Genomic DNA, 19222 nt, shown 5'->3' on the forward strand with positions numbered 1-19222 from the left:
CTATTCTCCCCGTCGCCGAGGGGTCGCTCGCTTGTCTGCTTGCCAAAAATGAGGCCTCGATTGCCCATTTTGACAGCTCCTTGTCGATAGTTGCTAATACTTATTTTCTGGCTGTTTCCTCCTCAAGCCTCATTGTGGCTCTGACACCAGCACCCCCCTCGGCGACCATCAGGCGACTAACGTGACCACGCTCCCAGTGCTGCCCCGTACCACCCTGCTTCCCTTCACCTCTTTTATTTGCTTGTGTCTCCGGTACTGCACTTAGATGCTCAATTCTTAGTCCTTTGTAATTTTTATAAACACCTATTGCTATGGTACAAATGAAAATAAGAAGAGTCATCAACATTGATGTCCATGAAATTAGTAACCCAAAGGCAAGGGTGCGGCTGAAGTTCTCTCTGGCTATTGACCACTAAGTTGTGGGTTTTTGTTTGGTGGTGTGTTTTTTTTTTTTTTTTTTTTCCCCCCCCCCTCCTGAAAAGCTGAATTAGGCTTTAAGATTGGTGTCAGATTTACATTTGTGACCTTCTCGTGGATTTTTCAGCAGTTCAAATGTTATACAGGCTGTGACTGCTCTTCAGAGCAGTCCAGGCAGGAGGAAAAATACCTCACCAGGAAATGCTTCCTCCTAGTCTGTAAAAAATGATTAAAAATGGAGATATGCCTTTTTAAATTGGTTCCTGTTCTAAAGAATAAATCTGCAACTGAATTACCTCCTAGCATCCTGATCTGCACAAAAAAGGTTTGGCTTTGTGTGGTTTGTTTGGTTTTTTTTTGTTTTGGTTTGTTTTGTTTTTTAATTTGGAAAATATTAAAATAAGGAAGAAAATGAATTCAAAGCAAAGGGATATAAACAGAGAAACTTACAGCTTAGTTACAGCTTCCTAAAAGTTAAATAAAGAAAATGTATTGTGATGGTTCATTGGTTCGTATCTTATCTTGCAAAGGGTAGCTACCACGAGCAGGGTAGTATACTCTGCAAAAGATCCCGTTTATTCTCTCTGTTACCCTGGATAATGAATATTCTTCAGAATAGAATGCAAATGTTTTTTCTTATTTCCTGTCTCTAAAATTGGGACAGAGAGTTTGTTTAAAAGGTAACAAAAGGATTATAAAACGGGATGGAAAGCCTGCAATTTTCTGTGATAAACAATGCATTATGTTTCGGTTTGCAGGCTGCGAGTCTGTCACTGAAATGTTCTTCATCTCATGTAATTTTTGTGCTACTGCATTGCTTTTCAATTATACAGCTCAAAGGAAAGCTTCTACTGACAAAAGCAGTGAAAGCGCATTGCTTTAAGTATTGGTTTTTGGGTTTTTTTTTCTTGCTTTTATAGGTCTCAAGTGTCTCTTCAAATATAAGTCCAAATGACAGGAGTCCAGGAGTTTGAAAGTTATTAGAGAGATATGGATATATGCAGCTAATGAAATATGCTCGCTTACAATATATCAAGACATGCAGAACATTGAGGAAAACTCAGCAATTTCAATATTTAATATAAGCTGGAGTTAAAGTATTATTTTTTTTTTTGCAAATGCAGCATATGTTAATCTATTGCTGAGCATTCGTCTAGCAGATTCAATTTCCACTCATAATTTTTCATTTATTAGTTTCTCTTTCACATAAACACAGCTGCGTATTCTGATCTACGCTGTTGAGATCTGATGCGGTAGTACATGGGGAGCCCAAGTGATTTATTGCAGAGAGCCGGGGAGTAGATTGGCGGGCTGCAGAACAATCTCGGAATAAACATTGGTTCTGATTTACATTCAGGTTTGCAAAGTTTTTGCCCCAAACTTTCCACCAGTTGCTCATATTGAAGGTGGACCAATAAGTGTTGGATAAAGGGATGGTTTGAGCCATGTTGGAGCTCAGGAATGGCTAGCAGTTTCTGCTGTATTTGGTCCCAAATATCGATGGTATACAAATTCATTTGCAGTGCTGCTGTATTGATGAGGATCATATGATGCTGATAACAATCCAGCTGCTGCTCTTCTCTGGCTGGCAGCAACATACCTCTTAATTTGAGGTTTTCTGAGACGGGGGGGTTGTAATAAAGAAGCTTATAATTTTGAAGGCACAATGAGAAACAAATAATTGTTTTATTTAAAATGTAATACTGAGTCTGCCACTTGACACGTGGCAGCTTGTTTTGGAGTGGTGGGTCTTGTAAAATTGTTTAAAAAGCAAAACAAAACAAAACAAAAAACCCAAACGACAAAACAAGGCTCTCCATCATCTCCAGTGGTTTCCTTGCTGTAATATATGTCTGGAAATCAGTATGTATTTTATTTAGAATTTCACATTAGGCTACCTTCTTCAGGTACAACAGCTGATTTGTAGGCGGCTGCTGCACAGCTGAGTAGGAAGGGCTTTTGGAGTTTACACCAAAACCTGTCTGAAGTTATTGAATAATTTTTCTTTGCCTTGAGTGCACTGCGGTTTGACCCCCTGCGAACGGCTGTGTCCGTGCTATCAGGGATGTGCTGCGCAGAAGAAAAATATCTGTTGTAGGTGTGAGGGAAATGAGTTCGGCCTTATCCCCTTGGGTTTTTTACCCATCTCCCTACAGAGTACCTGTGCTCAATTCTCATCTCGCCAGTGATTCCACCGACTGTCTTCACTCCTCTCTTTCCACTCTTGCCTGAAACATGGTAAGACACACAGACCCATTTAACAGATTGCACTACGACTTGACCCCTCCTCTTCCCGCCAACGGAGTATTTTTTGCATTGCTGTTAAATGCGCTTTCATTCCTGGGTCTTGCTCGACACGTGAGCCCCATCCTTTCTCTGGCCGCTGGAGGCGGGGAGCAGGGGCGATGGCCTTCCAGGCGGCCCTTAGCCGGCCTGCTCCCTGCTGTTCTCGCTCCCTGCGCTGCTCAGTGAAGGACGGTCTCTGGGGAGAGATGATACAGTTCAACAGAAGCGCTGATAGAACTGTGAAGAGGACTTGTGTCCTGATAAGCTTGTCTTTTCTTTATTTTTAATCTCTGTTGGTTGGTTTAATGAAATCCAATGCTTACCTACAAGCCTTCTCTTGATTGCATCCTTTAGCGGTCACGGCCAAATGCTGCAGTGACAGTATTTTTTAAAGCTATGGAAAATCATTAGAGTATGGTATATTTATTACCTGGCTATTGTGAAAGCTGTCTCACTTGTGAGCCCTTTTTTCCAGCAAACTATCCACACTCAGCACTTGGCTAATGGGGTGTTCCAGCCCTATGCTGTTTTGAGATCATGCAGTGATGCCGAGGGAAGGATTGTATCTCAAATAAGTAAAGAAATAGTGCTACGTGCAGTCCTTGCCTGTATCCTCCGGGCTTTGGCCTTTGAGGCGCAGGCAGTGATGTTCTGCAGAGCAAAAGGGGAGTTTGTGGGGGCTGCTGCTCGGGTGCGCAGCTGTGGCAGGACCCCCATGGTGAGGGCTGAGCCCTGGGTACCGTCCCGCAGGAGTCTCGGCTGGTGCAGATTTAACGACCTGTTCTGGGGCTTATTGCATGTCTGGAAGGTGCATCTGGCTTGGGAAATTCCTGAGCTGTGGGTTGTTGGAGGCTGGAAGAGTACTCAGGGAAAGCATTGCTTGATGCCTGCCTTGCTCTTGTGTACCTATTTCTGGGCGTTTGCTGCTGACAGTTACTGGAAATGGGACAGTGGGTTAGCTAAATCTTTGGGCCGATCCAGTACGTCACTTCTGTGTTCATAAATAATTGGCATGCTAAACGCTGCTGTTAATTGTACTGGAACTTGCAATGATTAATTCTAATTACTATTCATTATTTCTGTAGCGTGTCAAATATACTAGAAACAATATCTAGTAGGTAGTAAGCATTAAGATATGGTTACAGAAAAGATCACTGCTGATTTTTGTCTGTTCTGTGCAGTGCTGGGTATTTTAGCCGATGTGTGTTGGGATTTTTGCCTGTGCAACATGATGCAAAGCTGACTGAATGCTGATACGAGGTCCTCAACTGCTTGTAAATCACTGTTATTTTCTGACTGGTGGAGCTTCACTGGTTCAATCTCAATTTAAATCTGACCTCTGGGTTTTGGATGGCTGCTCCCAGCACTGTTATTACCAGGTTTGGTGACAAGTCGCCTTTGCTTTGGAGCGGCAGGCTAAGAGGTGGGGATTCCGCCCCCCCCCCCCCCGCCCCGCAGAGATGGCTGGTAGCAGGAGGGAGTTCTCCCAGTTGCCTCAGTAGATCCGAGGTGTGTGTTTGGATAAATGGACAGACCACGCTTCGTTCTTTTTCACTTCTCATGCAGTCATTTGCTTGTGAAACACAGGCGTCAGCTTCAAAACAGGAATTCAGCATTGAGATACTTGGTGAATTTTACCTATTACAGTTACACTTAGTTCACCTTTTTTATAACTGAGAGTGCTGGGAAGATGAGGTGTGGGTTTTTGAACAAGCAATGGCAGGGAAAGCATGGCTGTATCAGCTGCATTACAGTAAACATGGGGTAAATGACTGCTTCGGTACTTTGAGTTTACTCCAGGATTAGCATAGGCATGACAACTCCTGCGGAGAAGCTGATGTGCTGGAAGTACGTGCTTTGCAGGAGCTAACAATAACTTACTTGTGTACCTATTCTTGATTATTTTCATTTTTAAAGATCATTTTTAATGAGTCTCTGACGACCCATGTAGGGACTCCTGACTTACTCCCAAGATGAGCGTGAGTTGGAGCTGGAAGCTTCCTGGGGCATCGCAGGGGGTTTCTGGGGCAGCGCCTGCACTTCGCTGCGCGCTGACACGCCGAGGACGGTGCTTTGCAACAGAAGAGAGCGAACAGGAGAGGCAGCTGATGAGGCAGATACAACTTTCAGGCAGCTTATTTTAGCTGATAATTTTAAGACCTTTAACAGGCAATCCATAAGCAAAATTTTAGTCTTCACGGAGGTGTTTTATTTCTCTTTTTACTTCCTCTGGCAATCTTGTCTGAATTAATATATAGCTGAAGAGCTACTGACTGTGGCCACGTAGACATTGCTTACAATATAATACTTGGCCTTTGGGCAGACCTGCAGCAATTTTTAAACATTAGTTTGGCGATGGGGTAGTGATACACATAGTTACAACTCTTCATTTACAGAGAACATCTGATTTAAGCAGAATTAAAAGGGTGGATGGGGTAAGGAATGTTTTCCAATCCAGTCTCGCTGAACAGACAATTAGCAAGATCATTAAACTGCCTCATTAGTACCGTGATAATTACAGGATTAACACACTTCACTTCAATATCTCTAATTTGTTTTGTAATATAAGCAAGATGGGGAGATGATTACGCTGTATTTGAGACTTCTGGACAGCTCACATCAGACATAAGGGCTTCTTGGTAGTTAAAGAGCAGTGGAGGTGAGATGGCTGGAGGAGGGGGGCGCGTGGGGCAGCCGGTGCTGCCAGCCCCCAAGGAACGCCACAGGCAGTCCTTAAGTTTTGGATTAAATCTAGTTGGTGTGCTTGGTGCTGTTTTGGGTCTGGGAGGAGATGTCAGATGAGTTCCCTGCGGGCAAATTACTGCATCAAGGGAAAACATCACCCTACGTCACACGTTTTGATAGCTCCAGTGGCAAAGTTGAGGAAATGCATGGCCTGGAGTAACTTAGCGAAACTTTGTCTAAGTCAGGTCACTGAATGCACCAGAAAATCAGTAGCTACAGCTCTTCCAGTGTCTGTGGGAGCAGGTACCTTCTCCTGCGACCCACCTGCTGAAGCTGGAGCTGATTGCTGCGGTGGGGTGGGGGTGCCTTGCAAAGGCACGTTGCAAACACTTGAGCTGTGCATGCCCTGCAGAGGGATGGGGGCTGCAGGCTGTAGGGCTGGTGCCTTTTGAGACTGCTCATTAAATAAACAAGGCCTATTTCCACCTTCCCTTACATCGGCAGAAGGACAACAGCACTTCTCTTTTACACCCTGCACAATAGTTGAAGTCTGTTTATAAAGTGCAGCGGGATGCACAGCAGTGTGTCAGGATGAGTTCAGCCGCCCAAGTGAGGGAAGAAAGCTGTTATACCCGGGGCTAGTGGCACCTGCTAGAAATGCTAACACCGGTGTGTCGGTGTTTTCATGGCAGAACTCGCTGCTTGTGCTCAGTCAGAAACACGCTGCAGGCTGGTGTAGGCATGTCCCAGCAGCCGTTCGGTCAAGCGTTTGCCGCTGGTGTGGTGCGTGCTTCAGGCCACCACACCGTTGCATTCAGTCCATACGGCAGATGTGGTGGGGCCAGACAGGCGTAATTTCAAACCACAAGGAAGTTCATGTGGCTCACAGGGATAAAAATCTCAAAGGTAGGAGGCACACCATTACCAGCGAGTGGCAAACCATTCAGGAGCCCGGTATTTCTTATGCTGCCCAGGAGATGTGAGCTGGGGAAAGAACGCAGGGAGCTGTGTTTAGGAGTGGATTGTGCATCACCATGACCATGCTGGTGTCCACCGGGAACCTCATTTTTGAGAGAGAAGGTGGCTTGAGGCTCATGAGAGAAAGGTATCCAAATATAAGAGCTTGCCGTGGTGTGTGGATGTTCTGCCAATGAGTTTTAAAGGAAAACTTTCATGTTTTATATGTTTTTGTTAATTTATCTGTCAGAAGGGAAAAAGGAAAATAGCCAGCCTATGTAACTGGCTAGCAGGAGTCACCTCATGCTCTCATAGACTGTTGAGCTCCTCAGAGCAACTGCTGTCGCTCTGTACAGTGCAGAACAGTACCGTCCTTGAGGCCAACCTAGTAGAAATTTGCCTGAGAATCCCCTTGGATATCAAAGTAGGCCGAGGAACAGGTAGATGTGTATCCATATACAACTAAACAGAATCATAAATATCAAATAGATATAAAAAAAGCTACATATGCTAATACATGATGTGTGTGTGAGCTCCAAAGATCATTGACTTTGATAAAGTAGTAGGTGCCGAGTTTGATCAGGATATCAAAGGTACTCTAGGACCTGCCAAGTGTGACTCCTCCATGTTATTCTGAAAATTTTAACATGAAAAGACAAGGCAGAAACGGGTCTGACATTATTAGCAATGACAAGATCCTTCCCCAGCACTCCTTGCTTATTTTCCCTTAATGAGCTTCGCTGGGACGGATTCTCTGACGAGGTGCTGTCGCTGCTGCAGCTCGTTGTGATGCCGAGACGTGAGGCTGGTCCCTGCCTGTTCAATAAACCCACAGGCTCGTTAGTGGTGGCACACAACTTGGGCAGCTGTTTGCCGTGGGCACGGAAACCCAAGTGCAAGCTCCAGTTTGCCAGCAAACAAACATAACGCAAGCGCATCGGCTGTCAGAACGGAAAGAAATTGAAGCCTATTAATGCGAGTTCAAACAGGCTGGCAGAATTGGAAACGCTGGGAGAAAGACTGCAGGGAAGCAGATGAACGTTAAAAAGGTTTCTCTTTAAACGCAACTATATACAACAGTAGTTGCATGGCAGGACAGTAACCCTATCGGGACATAACCCCGACTTTATTTGGGCAAAAATGAAGCCCTGTGAAGGTCAATGTTCTGTGCCGTGTGCTGATTTCTATATTGCGGCTCTCACGCATTTCAGCCATATGGTCAAAGCTGGATTGCAGCACGAGGAGGTTGGAAACCTCCCACAAGAGACTGTGTCAAAACATAGCGCGATGAGTACGGCCTGTTGCGGGCTGAGTATGGCAGAAAATGCCTGGTATGGTCTCAGCTTGACGAAGAAAAATACTGTTATCAATCAGCTGTGAATGTGAAGGTTGATTTATTGGATCTGTAGAATAAAAAGGAGACTGGTCAGAAAGGGACGGGTGTTTCTCAGGGCAGTTTTCTAGGATCATTGCTCATTGGGAAATATCTCTTGCACAAAACATTATCCCCCTCACCAGGCAGAGCAGGTTGTGACTGCGCCTTTCTGGCAGCCTCCCTCTCTGATGCTGTTGGGTTTGACTGCAGGCTGTACTAGCTGTACCGCTATCATTATAACTCAAACTTGACAACAGTGACAGCAACTAATGTGTCATTTGTCCGGGAGAAGGGGCATCTCACTTGGGTGTTTTCTTTTTTTTTTTTTTTTTTTTAGACAAGGCAGGACTAGAAGTTCATTGCTTGATGGCACAGTGGAGTGCTTTTGTCCTGAGAGAGCCATGCAGTACGAAGCTGCAGTGCATTTACTGAGCACTGAATAAAACATTTTTCCCTCCCCTTCCTGTGTTGCCCGCTAAGAAATGCAAAGCTATCAAAATCAGCAATTAGTAGTGAGAAAGACTGGTAGCAAACCCATGGTTTTTCCCTTCCTGATTATTCTGACATAGTTTTAGTTATGTATTCATTATTTTCTAAATCATTATGCCACTTTGACAGTACTGCCAAACGAAGGAGGAGGCAAAGCCTTGCTGCATCAACTTCCATCTTCTATTGTGCGTTGTAACTTTGGTGTTTTGCTGTTTTATTGTTCCCTTTGTGCTTACGGCTAAGTATTCCTGCATTATTATTTAGCTGGAGCTGCAATTGTAAAGTATATCTGCAAATGGAACAAAGCAGTCAATCATACCCATTTGTTTCTGCACAGCTGCTAGATCTTTTACCTCTATAGTTTATAAATCTGGAGCTTGACTCGAATCCCCATTTTCTTCTCTTGCTATTATTTATTACAGTGATTTATTGTCTGGTATCCATTTATATCTAGTTTCATACAAGAGCTCTGTTATTTTTAGCCTGGTTAGAGGAGAATTGTTGGGTGCATGGGTCCGGTTTTGTGGAGATATGCCCACTGATTTCAGTCGAAGATGGATCAGGCCAGTGATGCATGAGGCTGTGACTAAATTTTTACAGCCTTTCGTGCAGGAGAGGCATATGGGCACAGAAATGTGGCTAAAATTCATCTGTGTTGTATGTTCCTGTTAAACAGAGGAAAGTGGTAAATGTACAGAGCTGCTTCTTCGTCTGCAGACCAAAGCGACATCTCCAAGGTTTTCTTCAGGAAGGATAAATCTGGTTTGCACAAAGCACTGTGAACTGGAAGTCCAGGAGTCGGGGTGCTGTGGCCACCTTCTGGAAAGGAAAAGGCGAGTCTCTTCTGTCCTGATCTGCTCCCTTGTTTCATTTCCTGAATCAAGAAAGAAAATAAGTATGTCCAAACTGAAGGGGAAAAAAAAAAAATCCCTGTAAAATGTAATAGAATCAAAGATGTTGTGGAAAACTGGGAGATGGTAAAAGGAAATATTCACAGGTTTCCAAGTACATTTTTAACTTGCTGAATTGACCTGAAATATTTCACTCTACCTAAACTGCATTTCCATTAGATGGCCTGGTGCTGCATGATTTGGATGCCTGAAATCTTCACTCTTTTTCACGGGCTGAGCCCCTGTGAGACTGCTGTGCAAACCCGCGGGTGCTGTGTGTCCGTCTGGGGGACGTCCTGCTGGGCCATGGATGGTGTCACTGGGCACCAGTGGGAGCCTGGGACTGGTCCTGAACTGACCCAGGGCAAAGTGCTGTTGGCTGTTTCAGCAAGCAGCTGTGTTTCTCTTTGGGTTGAACAAATGTGAAACAAAATATATCAGTCAGCCTGCCTGACAGAGAATGAAAAAATATTAGCAAGATATCAGTATTGTGGTAAACGTACTTTTCATGAGACACGGCTCTGAGCAGCGGCTCTTGGCCTGGTCCATTGCCCTTTTTGCTGGAAGCTCACTTCCCTGCTCCCAGCAGTGAGTCCCTCCTGCCTCTCTCGCCACCAGCAGATACCTTAAATCTAAAAAAGACAAACTTCAGAGGACGGTTCGCTCCTCTCTTGTGCTGTTCGGACTAGTGTCTTACTAATTTTAATGCAGGACTGAGTTTTGCAGGAGGGGGCAAGGGATAAACAGTTCAGCAAATGCCACGAGGTCCTGTTCCCCATGACAGAAACCATCCCAGCACAGGCGTTGATGCGGGGGGACGTCATCCGTATGATCCCAGCGGGGCAGGCTTGGGGGTTTGTGAAACCTTCGGTTGTGCCAAGTGTAAGCTCGCATTTGCGGGGTGCTTGTTGGCTGCTGACTGCTGCAGAGGTAACAAGAGTTGGGTCTGGGCAGCTCCTGAAGTGAAGCTACATCTTGAATACCTGAAATCCTCTGCAAAGCATCTTGCTTTTATTTCAGATTGGTAATGCAAGTGAACTCTGCAGTACCCTAGATAGCTTTTTTTGCTTTAGCCCAGGAGCTCTGGCTTTTTTTTTGTGTTTAATATTTGAGCAGCAGATGGAGCAAAGGACCAGATAAATACTTGCTGGATCCATGTGCTTAAAGGAGGCGGAAGGACAGGAGGGAAAGAGGAAAGTAAAACTGCTGCTGCGTAGTCCCTCTCTGTGTGTGTGTGTGTATATATATATATATATATATATATATATATATATATATAGCAAAGGGAACCAAAGGGAACAGGGGAAGCAAGAGCCGGTGCCACGGCAGGGGGATGAGGGGGCCGCTTCCCGGAGGCACCTTTCCTTGGCCTGCTCCAGCAAAGTCCAGCCGACTGCTATGCCAAGGGCAGCATTTGCATGGGTTTTGGGCACTGGGAGGTTAAAGGGCAATGGACAATTATTCCCTCCACACTGTTTGTGAGAAATTAAATGAATAGTGCCAACACTTGGAAGGAATATATATTTTTTTGCTTCCTAAGTTCCAGCATCTAGACTCAGATGATTATGAAAAGCTATCAATTTCCTTTAAAAAATAAATCATATTTCAGAAAGGCTGGGAAATAGAAACTTTCAGGGTTCAAAAACTAAGGTGGAAAGTGAAAGAACTCAAGTTGTGGTTTTTTGGTTTTTTTTGGGTTTTTTTTTTTTTTTTAATTTAAAAGCTAGTGATTTTAGAGCCTGACACAAGACTTCTAAGTGTTTCAATTTGGCAAGCTGAGGTGGAGTTGCTGGCACAGCATTGGAATAGGTTACCTAAGCAGGGAGTCTACATGCTGAAGGATTTTTAGGGTAATAATTTAGGCAGAGGTGAGTCAGGAATGATTACGTTCTTGTTGGTTCTGGGTTAAGGATAGGGGCTTAGACATGACTGATTTCTTGTGTATTCTTCCAGCCTTACTGCCTCTTGTGTCCCTCCTGATTTGAAGCAACTTCTCTGTGCCAAGATCTTCTGCAGAAGGAAAAAAGTCTTGCTTTGATTTTTCAGGTATGTTTCTAATGATTTACATAATTCAGATGTAAACTTTTACTCAAAATGAGAGAGAAAACAATTGCTGGTGTGTTGAAGGGCCAATCTGGCCTTTTATTTTATATGCACACTCTTGCTCATTAGATAACTAGGCAGCATGAAAGTTTATGATTTATTTAGGATAAGGAATCTGAACTAAATGTGAAATTTCTCTGAGCCTTCACAAAATACTGGCTGTTAGGTGTATTTAAAAAAAAAAAAAGCCATGACATACTTCCAAACAACTGCAAAGCTATATATTTTTAAAATATCTCCTAAACAGAGATGACTTTGGTGACTTATTGGTTCGGATCACACTTATTGTGTTATCACAATAAGTAATTTTTTCTAAGCACCTAGATGTTTCAGTTGTAGACTTGATTGCAATTCTGTTTCGACCCATTTATATTCCTATTAAGTTTGGCTGAAAGGTGTCACATTTTTTGCTTTGCTTGGATTCAGTGCTGACAGTTGTACCGATGAATTGAAGCAGCTATTTCATCTGCAGTCAGACACCCATGATATCATTCCCTGCTAGTCAATAAATTAAAAATGCTAAAATCTCTGCTTTTCTTTTGCCTGATGCCCGTACTTTGGAGATGTTTATTGCCATCTCCTACCTGAAGATTGCATGGTGGTTTGCATTTGATAATTCTCCTAACGCAGGAAAGGTAGATAAGTAATTGTCTCCTTAATATTGCAGATGTAGAACCAGATGAAAGAGACAGACGTTAATAGAAATGTGAGTATGGAGGGTCCTTACAGATCTTGTCTTCTCAGAAAGCTAGTGTGTCCCATTCATGTCTGTGGCGAGTCCTTGTCTTCAGGGCCTGATATATTGATTAAAAGGCCAGCCTAACCCTTACTCTATACATCTCCTAATGCTCATCTTTCTTTTATACGTGACACTTTTCTCTTATATCTTATGCTGAATTGTAAGACAATTAAGCAGCCCTTAACCTTTTCGTGGCTGTTTTAATCATGTCAGGGCTCCCATTTATGGGTTTGATTTGATCTGGCCATCAAATGATCAAGTTAATAATGAAAAGTGGAAGAGTTCTCAACATTCATTCTTTTGCCAGATCTTCTGCTTCAACAGTGACTTCATCCATTTTTAATGTGGCCAATTTGCTTGTTGAGTGTCATCAAGTGCTATCAGACCAATTCATAACATTCTGTGAATTTAGCCCTTTTCATTTTCATTAGTTATAGCCTCTCTACAAATCACTTATTAGTTGATGAGATTATTTGTAGAAACCTAGTTACGGCTGTGAGTTGATGAACAAAGGATTTCCTTAGACCACTCATAACACGTTAGTACTGGTACTGAGGTACTGCTAGCAGACCATTAGCCTGCTCTGCCTGGTGTCACGGGATTCACTTCTTCAGCAAGGCTGGCATTTAAAAAAAAGGAAACGATTTTTTTAAGAAAAAAAAAAAAGGTGATTTTTTTTAATGAGTCTGTGCCATGATGCTTATGAAACTGTGCCATGATGCTTATGAAACAGCTCTTCCTCTATGGCAGCTGTCTGTCGCTATGGATATAATGGTTGCATTTAGGTCGTGCCCCTCTTTGATCTGCTCCAGCCACTCCTCGTGTCTCACCATGCGGTGCAGAGCGCATGGTGCCTGGCGCGGGTACCCTCGCTGTCATGGCTGTGTAGCCCTGGCACTGCAGCACCCTCGTCCCGATGGAGTAGCTGTATCTGTGTGTCTCTCTGTCTGTCTGCAGTTTCCTGCTTAGTGACAATAGGTACTGATGAGCTGCAGAGTCTCTGATCCGTGCATAATATTGCCTTGTTTTCATTCAAATGTGTCTGAAGAACAACTATTCCCCAGATATCTATGTGCATACAAATCTGCTTGTGGAAATGTTTGCAGGTTGCAGATAAAACAGGGGGATAAGACAGTCAGGCCGAACAGTCTGACTTCCAATGAACGTGAAGAGATTTTAGGGTCTTGCTCTCTGTCCGGTCATCTTTCCACCGCTCTCTGTGGGAAGAGATGGACTTCAAAAGAAGCTGCCCAGCTGGTGCCTAAGCTCTAGTAAAATGTGAGACCTGTTCAGGAGAGTAACTGTATCTTTGAAGAAAGCCTGCTTAAGAAGCAGACTTTTATTTTTATTTTTATTTCCCGAACAGAGAACTTGGTGTCCCACCCAGACTGGCCCGCAGGGACAGATTGTTAAAAGATTTAGAGCCCTAACGGAGCAGGCAGGAACTTAGTGGATTAGAAGCCAGTAAGAGTTAATTTCCAGTTCCTATCTTTTGGTACCAAATCCCTGTTATAATTTGCCCATGGATTGTAAATTAGTACCTGCACCTGCCACAAGATGAAAAGCTATTCCTGCCCACATGCTGCTTTGAAAAGGAAATGGCCCTGGAGAGTAAATATGACCCAGCTGAAGGACAACAACCTTTCTGGTGGGCAGATTTCATTACTTTCCAAAGTACATCGTGGATGCTCCTATCTGAAGCTACCGATCGTGTTAAGAGAATTCTTGCACGGGTCAAAAAATACCGTATGTAGCCATTGTGTAGTAGGGAGCGTGGGCAAATACTGGGGGAAAGGATGAATGAGGGTTGGCATTTTGTTCCTGTTCCGGGCCAGCCGGGGACCCTTCATACACCTCCAGGCTGACAGATACTTTGGGGTGAGAGTTCCTTGAAAAGGGGACTTTGTTACTTTCTCCAAGTCCCTCATGCAAGCCACGCTGGGACTGGCTTTCCAGCAGCATGGGCTGATTAAGCTTCTTGGAAGTTCAGGAGCTCCCTCGGTTGTTTAGACAAGGACACTGGAAAGAGAGCAAAATCTACCTAAGATGCCCTCATCCCTCGTAGGCGTTTATACGAGTATTATTCCCACCATGTCATTGCATGCGCTGGGTTGATTACTTCAGATGTCTGGATGCTGTAATACAAATGTACAACATTTAATTCTGTTGCTTAGCACGTTTTCTTTAAAGAAGACTCGGAGTTAATTTCCCAGTGTCATTGGGGGCCATAAATGGTATGGAATGTGTCAGAAATAATTAAGAGAAATAATGGTGAATACTAGAACCTCTGAAATAGATGTTATTTGCAAATAACTTTTGGCTAAATTCATGAGTATCTCCATCAGCAATGAGAATTTGTTTTAAGTGGATGAGCTGTCATTTAGTTTTCTTAGCAGTGCTTGCTATTGCCTTGTCTTTAGTGTTGTGTGGAATCAAGAGCAATTTCACATGATCCTTTTGAAAGAACAGGAGGAATCTTTGGAAATTTTATCTTCCAAAACAGTTTACTGCACTTACCCAGCTAATAATTGCCAAACCTCAGCATGTGGCCAGAACACTACAGAATATTGAGTTTTGTTTGTACTCAGGAAAAGCAATTTTTCTACTTACCTAAATTACAAGATATTCTTATTGTTTTTGTGCAAAGTTGAATCTGAAGCCCTAACGGCAGCGCCGGTGGGACTAAGAAGTGCTGCTGCTGCAGCCTCGGCGGGGGAGCGGTTTGGTCTGCTCCGCTCTTCTCCACCAGCCTCAGAACTGAACATCGCAGTGGTTTTAACGGTGTGCCGTAGGGTCAGCACAGCCGGGGCGAGACTGCGGGTTGCTGTGTCTCATCCTCAGTTTGGCATGATGGGCCTTGCAACTTCATCAGCTCAGGCTGCTTACGGCCATTTGAATTTCATGCTGCTTTTACCTTAGAGGTGAAGTATATCGTTTGTAGCACAGGTGTCAAGGATGAAAGATAAATAAAGCAAACCCTGTTCCCCAGTTTTGTGCACTGGTAAATCCAGGCTCCCCATGTGCAGATGCGGCTATTGCTAGCCTTGCCACAGGCACAGGGAGGGCACTGTCTGCTTGCTAAAGCCTGCAGCCCGTGCTCGGGGCTCCCGAACTCACTTTCAAGCGCTGCCGCTGACACACAGAGTGAAGGTTGGCAAGTAATTTGCTGCTGGTGCTTTCCAATCACAATCCTTACATTTATGCTTCTAAATAAGAATGGCATTAGCTATGTTTTCACTGTCAGAAGAGGTGTTTGTGTGGCTTGTGCTTGCTGTCAGTGCAGCGCAAGCACAGCTCTCTCGTGGCTTCCTCGCCATAGGCACTGTGTTTTGCAGCGGCAATAGAGCAGGAGCCTTATAGGAACAGGGTGCTATGGGGGGATTGGGTTTTTGCAGGGCTTGGGTAGGGAGTCTCTCCTCCCTTCTTCCCACATTGGGGCTCCCCTTTCCTCCCCCGTCTCATTCTGGGACTTGCAGAAATCTGGACTTGCTTTGCATTCCCCTACCTCCAGCTCTCCATCTCCGGCAGAAGTAGCTTTCTTCCCTATTCCCATCTTGTGTTTCCAGCTTGCTGGGGAAGGGACCACAGCTTTGAAAGAAAGGAGGAGGAGGGGAGGAAAGCAAGTGGTGTAGGGCTGACACAGAAAAGTGGAGTCAGGCCCTAGCGAGAAGGGTCCCGAGGGCTGGGGGTAGGATGCAGTGGCTGCAGCAGGGCAGAGCTGTCCCCTGTGCAGGCCCTGTACGTCTCTCCCTCTTTTCACAGAGCAGTAGGCTGTACAGGTTTGAAATAGTCCATCTCAGTCTCTTTGGACAAATGCAAAGCAAGCAGGCTGTCCTTTCCTACAGGCAGCATCCTGGCAGCTGCCTCCTTCACCTGTGCCCTGCACAAGCTCTGTGTGCATCAGCTGTTCTGCTGTAAAATCCTAATGGAGACACAGTGTGGCTGGTCTTCGCTGGGAGAGGTCAGTGCTGTATTTGCCTCCCTGCAGTTTTCCTCATGATAAAATGACAGTGCCGGGTCTCCACCAGAGCAGAGTTATACTGCACTGAAGCAGCGCCGGGTTTTGGCGGTGAAGGTAAAACCCCAATTGGCACAGGGACCTGCAGCTCTCGGTGACTTTGTAGAGAGCACATAGTGCAAGACAGAGCATCTGCTGCTGTCTAGGAAATGTGTGATGGAAAGTCTTTTATCGCTGGGAAAAAATAAAAACTGTAGCTATAACGGATGACACTACGGAAACTTGCGGTGGTGAGGTAGAGCGATTAAAGCAAAACAGCAAGCTGGCGTTAGGACTACACAGTCTTGGTCCTTCTAGGTAGTTGCATTCCAAAATCATAGACTACATAATTTTTTTTTTTTTTCTGCCTTGATTTAGAGCAGCTATTAGTACACAAACTGCCCAAACTATGTAACTCATTACAGAGGCCGGACAGCATATAGTGCGTAAGAGGAGAAGCACAGAAATAATCATGGTCAATGTTGACAGGTTGCCTTATTCGCTTGCCTGAACTCAAGATCAAATGGATCTTTTCAGAAATTTTGTGCGTGGTGATGTAATCAGAGGCACACTGACGTAGCTGGACTATATGGATGTTTTCAGCTGGACATTTCTGCATCTGAGAGCTGCACCCAGCAGGTTTATGGCTTTTTAATTGTGGTTGTCTGCATAGGACTTACTTCCTGAGGATCTGGAGAGCTGCTTTTATTTTTAGCATTGATTGCTGGATAATAGGACAGATATGCAGAACAATAAAGCTAATCAAGAGAAGCAGTTTGTTGAATAATTAAGAATTTGATCTAAAATTATTAAAAATTTTCCTGTAGTCTCTTCCCTGAAATTAATTGTTTTTCATTGAGATATAAAGGTTCAGGAAATACTCACTAGCAGGTAGCAAAAGTCTTGCAGAGGGAGGGTTTGCTGACCTTGTTCTCTTATAGGAGTGTGGGAGACTTGGCACAAGGCAGTTCTGGGTTAGGTAGAAGATAAAAAAGGGGTTATCAATCAACAGGATTAGATTCTTTTTCATCTTTGTTTGCTGAAAATCAGATGTTCAGAAATGCCTGGAAATTCTTCACCGTGGAAATAAAGAGGAGATTTCTCTCAGTCGGAGGAATGGGATGCAACTTTTTTGCTTTCCTCCCAAATCTCATCTTTCTTGCTCAGCCCTCTTGGCAGTTACAGGCTCTCTTATTCACCTGTTAGCAGAAAAACATCTTATCTGTCCATTCTTAGGTTTCCTGACCTAATTTTTCTGCCATGACCGACGTGATGGTATAACTCAGTGGTGTATGTGGTGACTTCTTGCTCATAGAAGTCTCACTAATGGACTGGAAGTCAGTCTGCAGTGACTGGAAGTCAGAGGGACCCAGATTTCATTCAGTGTTCCCCCCAAAATAGAGAGTCTAGCCTCTGGATTTAAATAGGTATCCAGAAATCTTGTCCCAGTTTTTATTCCAGCGTTGTAGAACTTTGGGGATTGATCCAAAGCCTCTCCTATAGGTTTCCACTGTGTATTTGGTATGACGGGAATGAGTTGCGAAATATTGGTTAGGAGGTTAGGACTGAGAAGCTCCACTTGATTTCATGGTTCGGAATCTTTCCGCTGAATAGCTGAAATGTGTTACAACTAGGACTTTTAAGAAGTAGACATTTAAACTAGATGTTAAAGTGCTAAGAGGTATTGAAATATCATGTATTCATTGCTTTTTGGTAGAGTGGCTGTGAGTCATTTAAACATTGATGTTCTTTATTTGGTGTGTTTTTCTGATGGATCACAGAGGGCTTTTAAACAAGAGGGCGTAGTAATGCTAGGAACAAACTAACTTTCCATGGCGTCCTGTTGAAGTTTCTCAAAGCTGCTGAAAGATGCTGTATTTACACTGGCCCAAATACACATTCAGCAGGGAGAGGGAAATGAAAAGGATTTATTGTATAGTAGTTTATCAAAGGTCAAGTATATAAAACAAATTCCTTTTTATTTCAAGTAGACAGAAATAATCCAGGTAGTAGTCTGAATTTTCTTGTAGCAAAAGACACTTTTTCTTCATATAAAAGAAATAAAAATGTCAACTGGAGGCAGATGAAGTGTTTGTTTTTGCTTTTTTTTTTCCCCGGAAAAAAACTCTGTAGATCAGCCTAGTATCTAAACAAGTTTAATTGTTAACTTTGTAGAGCTTTTCTTTAATTTAATCTTGTTTACTTCTGTCTTGCTCTGCAGACCAAGGCAAAGAACAAAGTGTGCTGCTCCTGTATTAATGCTCCGGTAAAACATTTCATTGACACATAACTGTTGCATTATGTTTCCATTCCCTCTTGACAATTCAGAACAGGAGTGAATACCTTCCTTTGGAAGACAAAATTAAACATTAACCGTAGGAAGAACCACTAGCTAATGGTAAAACCGATCTCCCAGACTTGTTTTGGCCATGTTGGTCTGTGTGTCCTGGAACCAGCTAAAGAATTGCTTGTGCCTTGGGCTCCATCCCGTGCAGCATGCGGAGAGTGGTCTGCTACATTGGCTTAGCAAAAAGCTAACACTGATCATGGGTTGAGATCCTAAACCTGTGAAAGTGCAAACTCTTCTCTTCGTTGGCACCTGCACGCAAATGTTGCCAGTCTGGAATAATAATAGAATTTCTTTTTAAAGGCTGGCTAATCTTATGATAGTATTGTTGGTAACAACGCGTGCTCAAGCTATGAGGACTCAAATCTAATGTTTTAAAGAGAAAACTAGTCACATATAGCCAAGTAAGATTATTCAGCCTGAAGTGTGGCATTGTAGCATTGTGTTATTATGTTGGAACATAGACAAAGGCAATAGAACTCCAAATTCTCCCACAAATCTACTGAAAATGCGTTATGATGATGAAAGGTTTATTTGACATTTGTTCACGTGCATGTCAATGATGTGCGCAGCCCATGAGCAGGTTACCCAGTACATACGTGTGAAAAGATGGCGTCACTCCCCGTGCTCTGATGTGAGAGTGAGTTCCTACAGGCAGCTGACGACTGCACCCACCAGCTCTGCAATCCTTCATCGTGCATGAAGAGCACTCAGATGTATATGTATGTTCATTTATTTTCCTTCAGCCCTTAAGACTGTGCAGGTAAGCAAAAATATTAACAGCACAAACCTATCCAAACTTTCAGCCCGACATTCTCTCTCTTATGGTAGGGGAAAGCTTGGGATTTTGTGGGCATGTGAAATAGCTTTCACGGCTGAAAGTCGCTAAAAAAATATAAAAGGCACATGTTTGGATGTGAGAGGCCTCCTTGCCATA

At 43.7% G+C, this 19222-nt stretch overlaps 1 protein-coding gene across 1 annotated transcript in view; it reads left to right on the top strand.

Annotated features, from left to right (window-relative positions):
* LOC148056661 (uncharacterized) overlaps positions 1–9036 on the top strand; it is a 39237-nt gene extending 30201 nt beyond the window's left edge. Inside the window, exon 9 of the mRNA XM_087748204.1 lies at positions 8886–9036. Within this exon, the coding sequence (XP_087604330.1) occupies positions 8886–8898 (13 nt within the window). The 3' untranslated portion in view covers positions 8899–9036. The remainder of the gene's footprint in view (positions 1–8885) is intronic.
* The last annotated feature ends 10186 nt before the right edge of the window (positions 9037–19222 follow it).

This window comes from Nipponia nippon, unplaced genomic scaffold, assembly GCF_047370975.1.
Source record: "Nipponia nippon isolate SJK-2023a ecotype South Korea unplaced genomic scaffold, ASM4737097v1 scaffold_12, whole genome shotgun sequence".
Lineage (NCBI taxonomy): Eukaryota > Metazoa > Chordata > Aves > Pelecaniformes > Threskiornithidae > Nipponia > Nipponia nippon.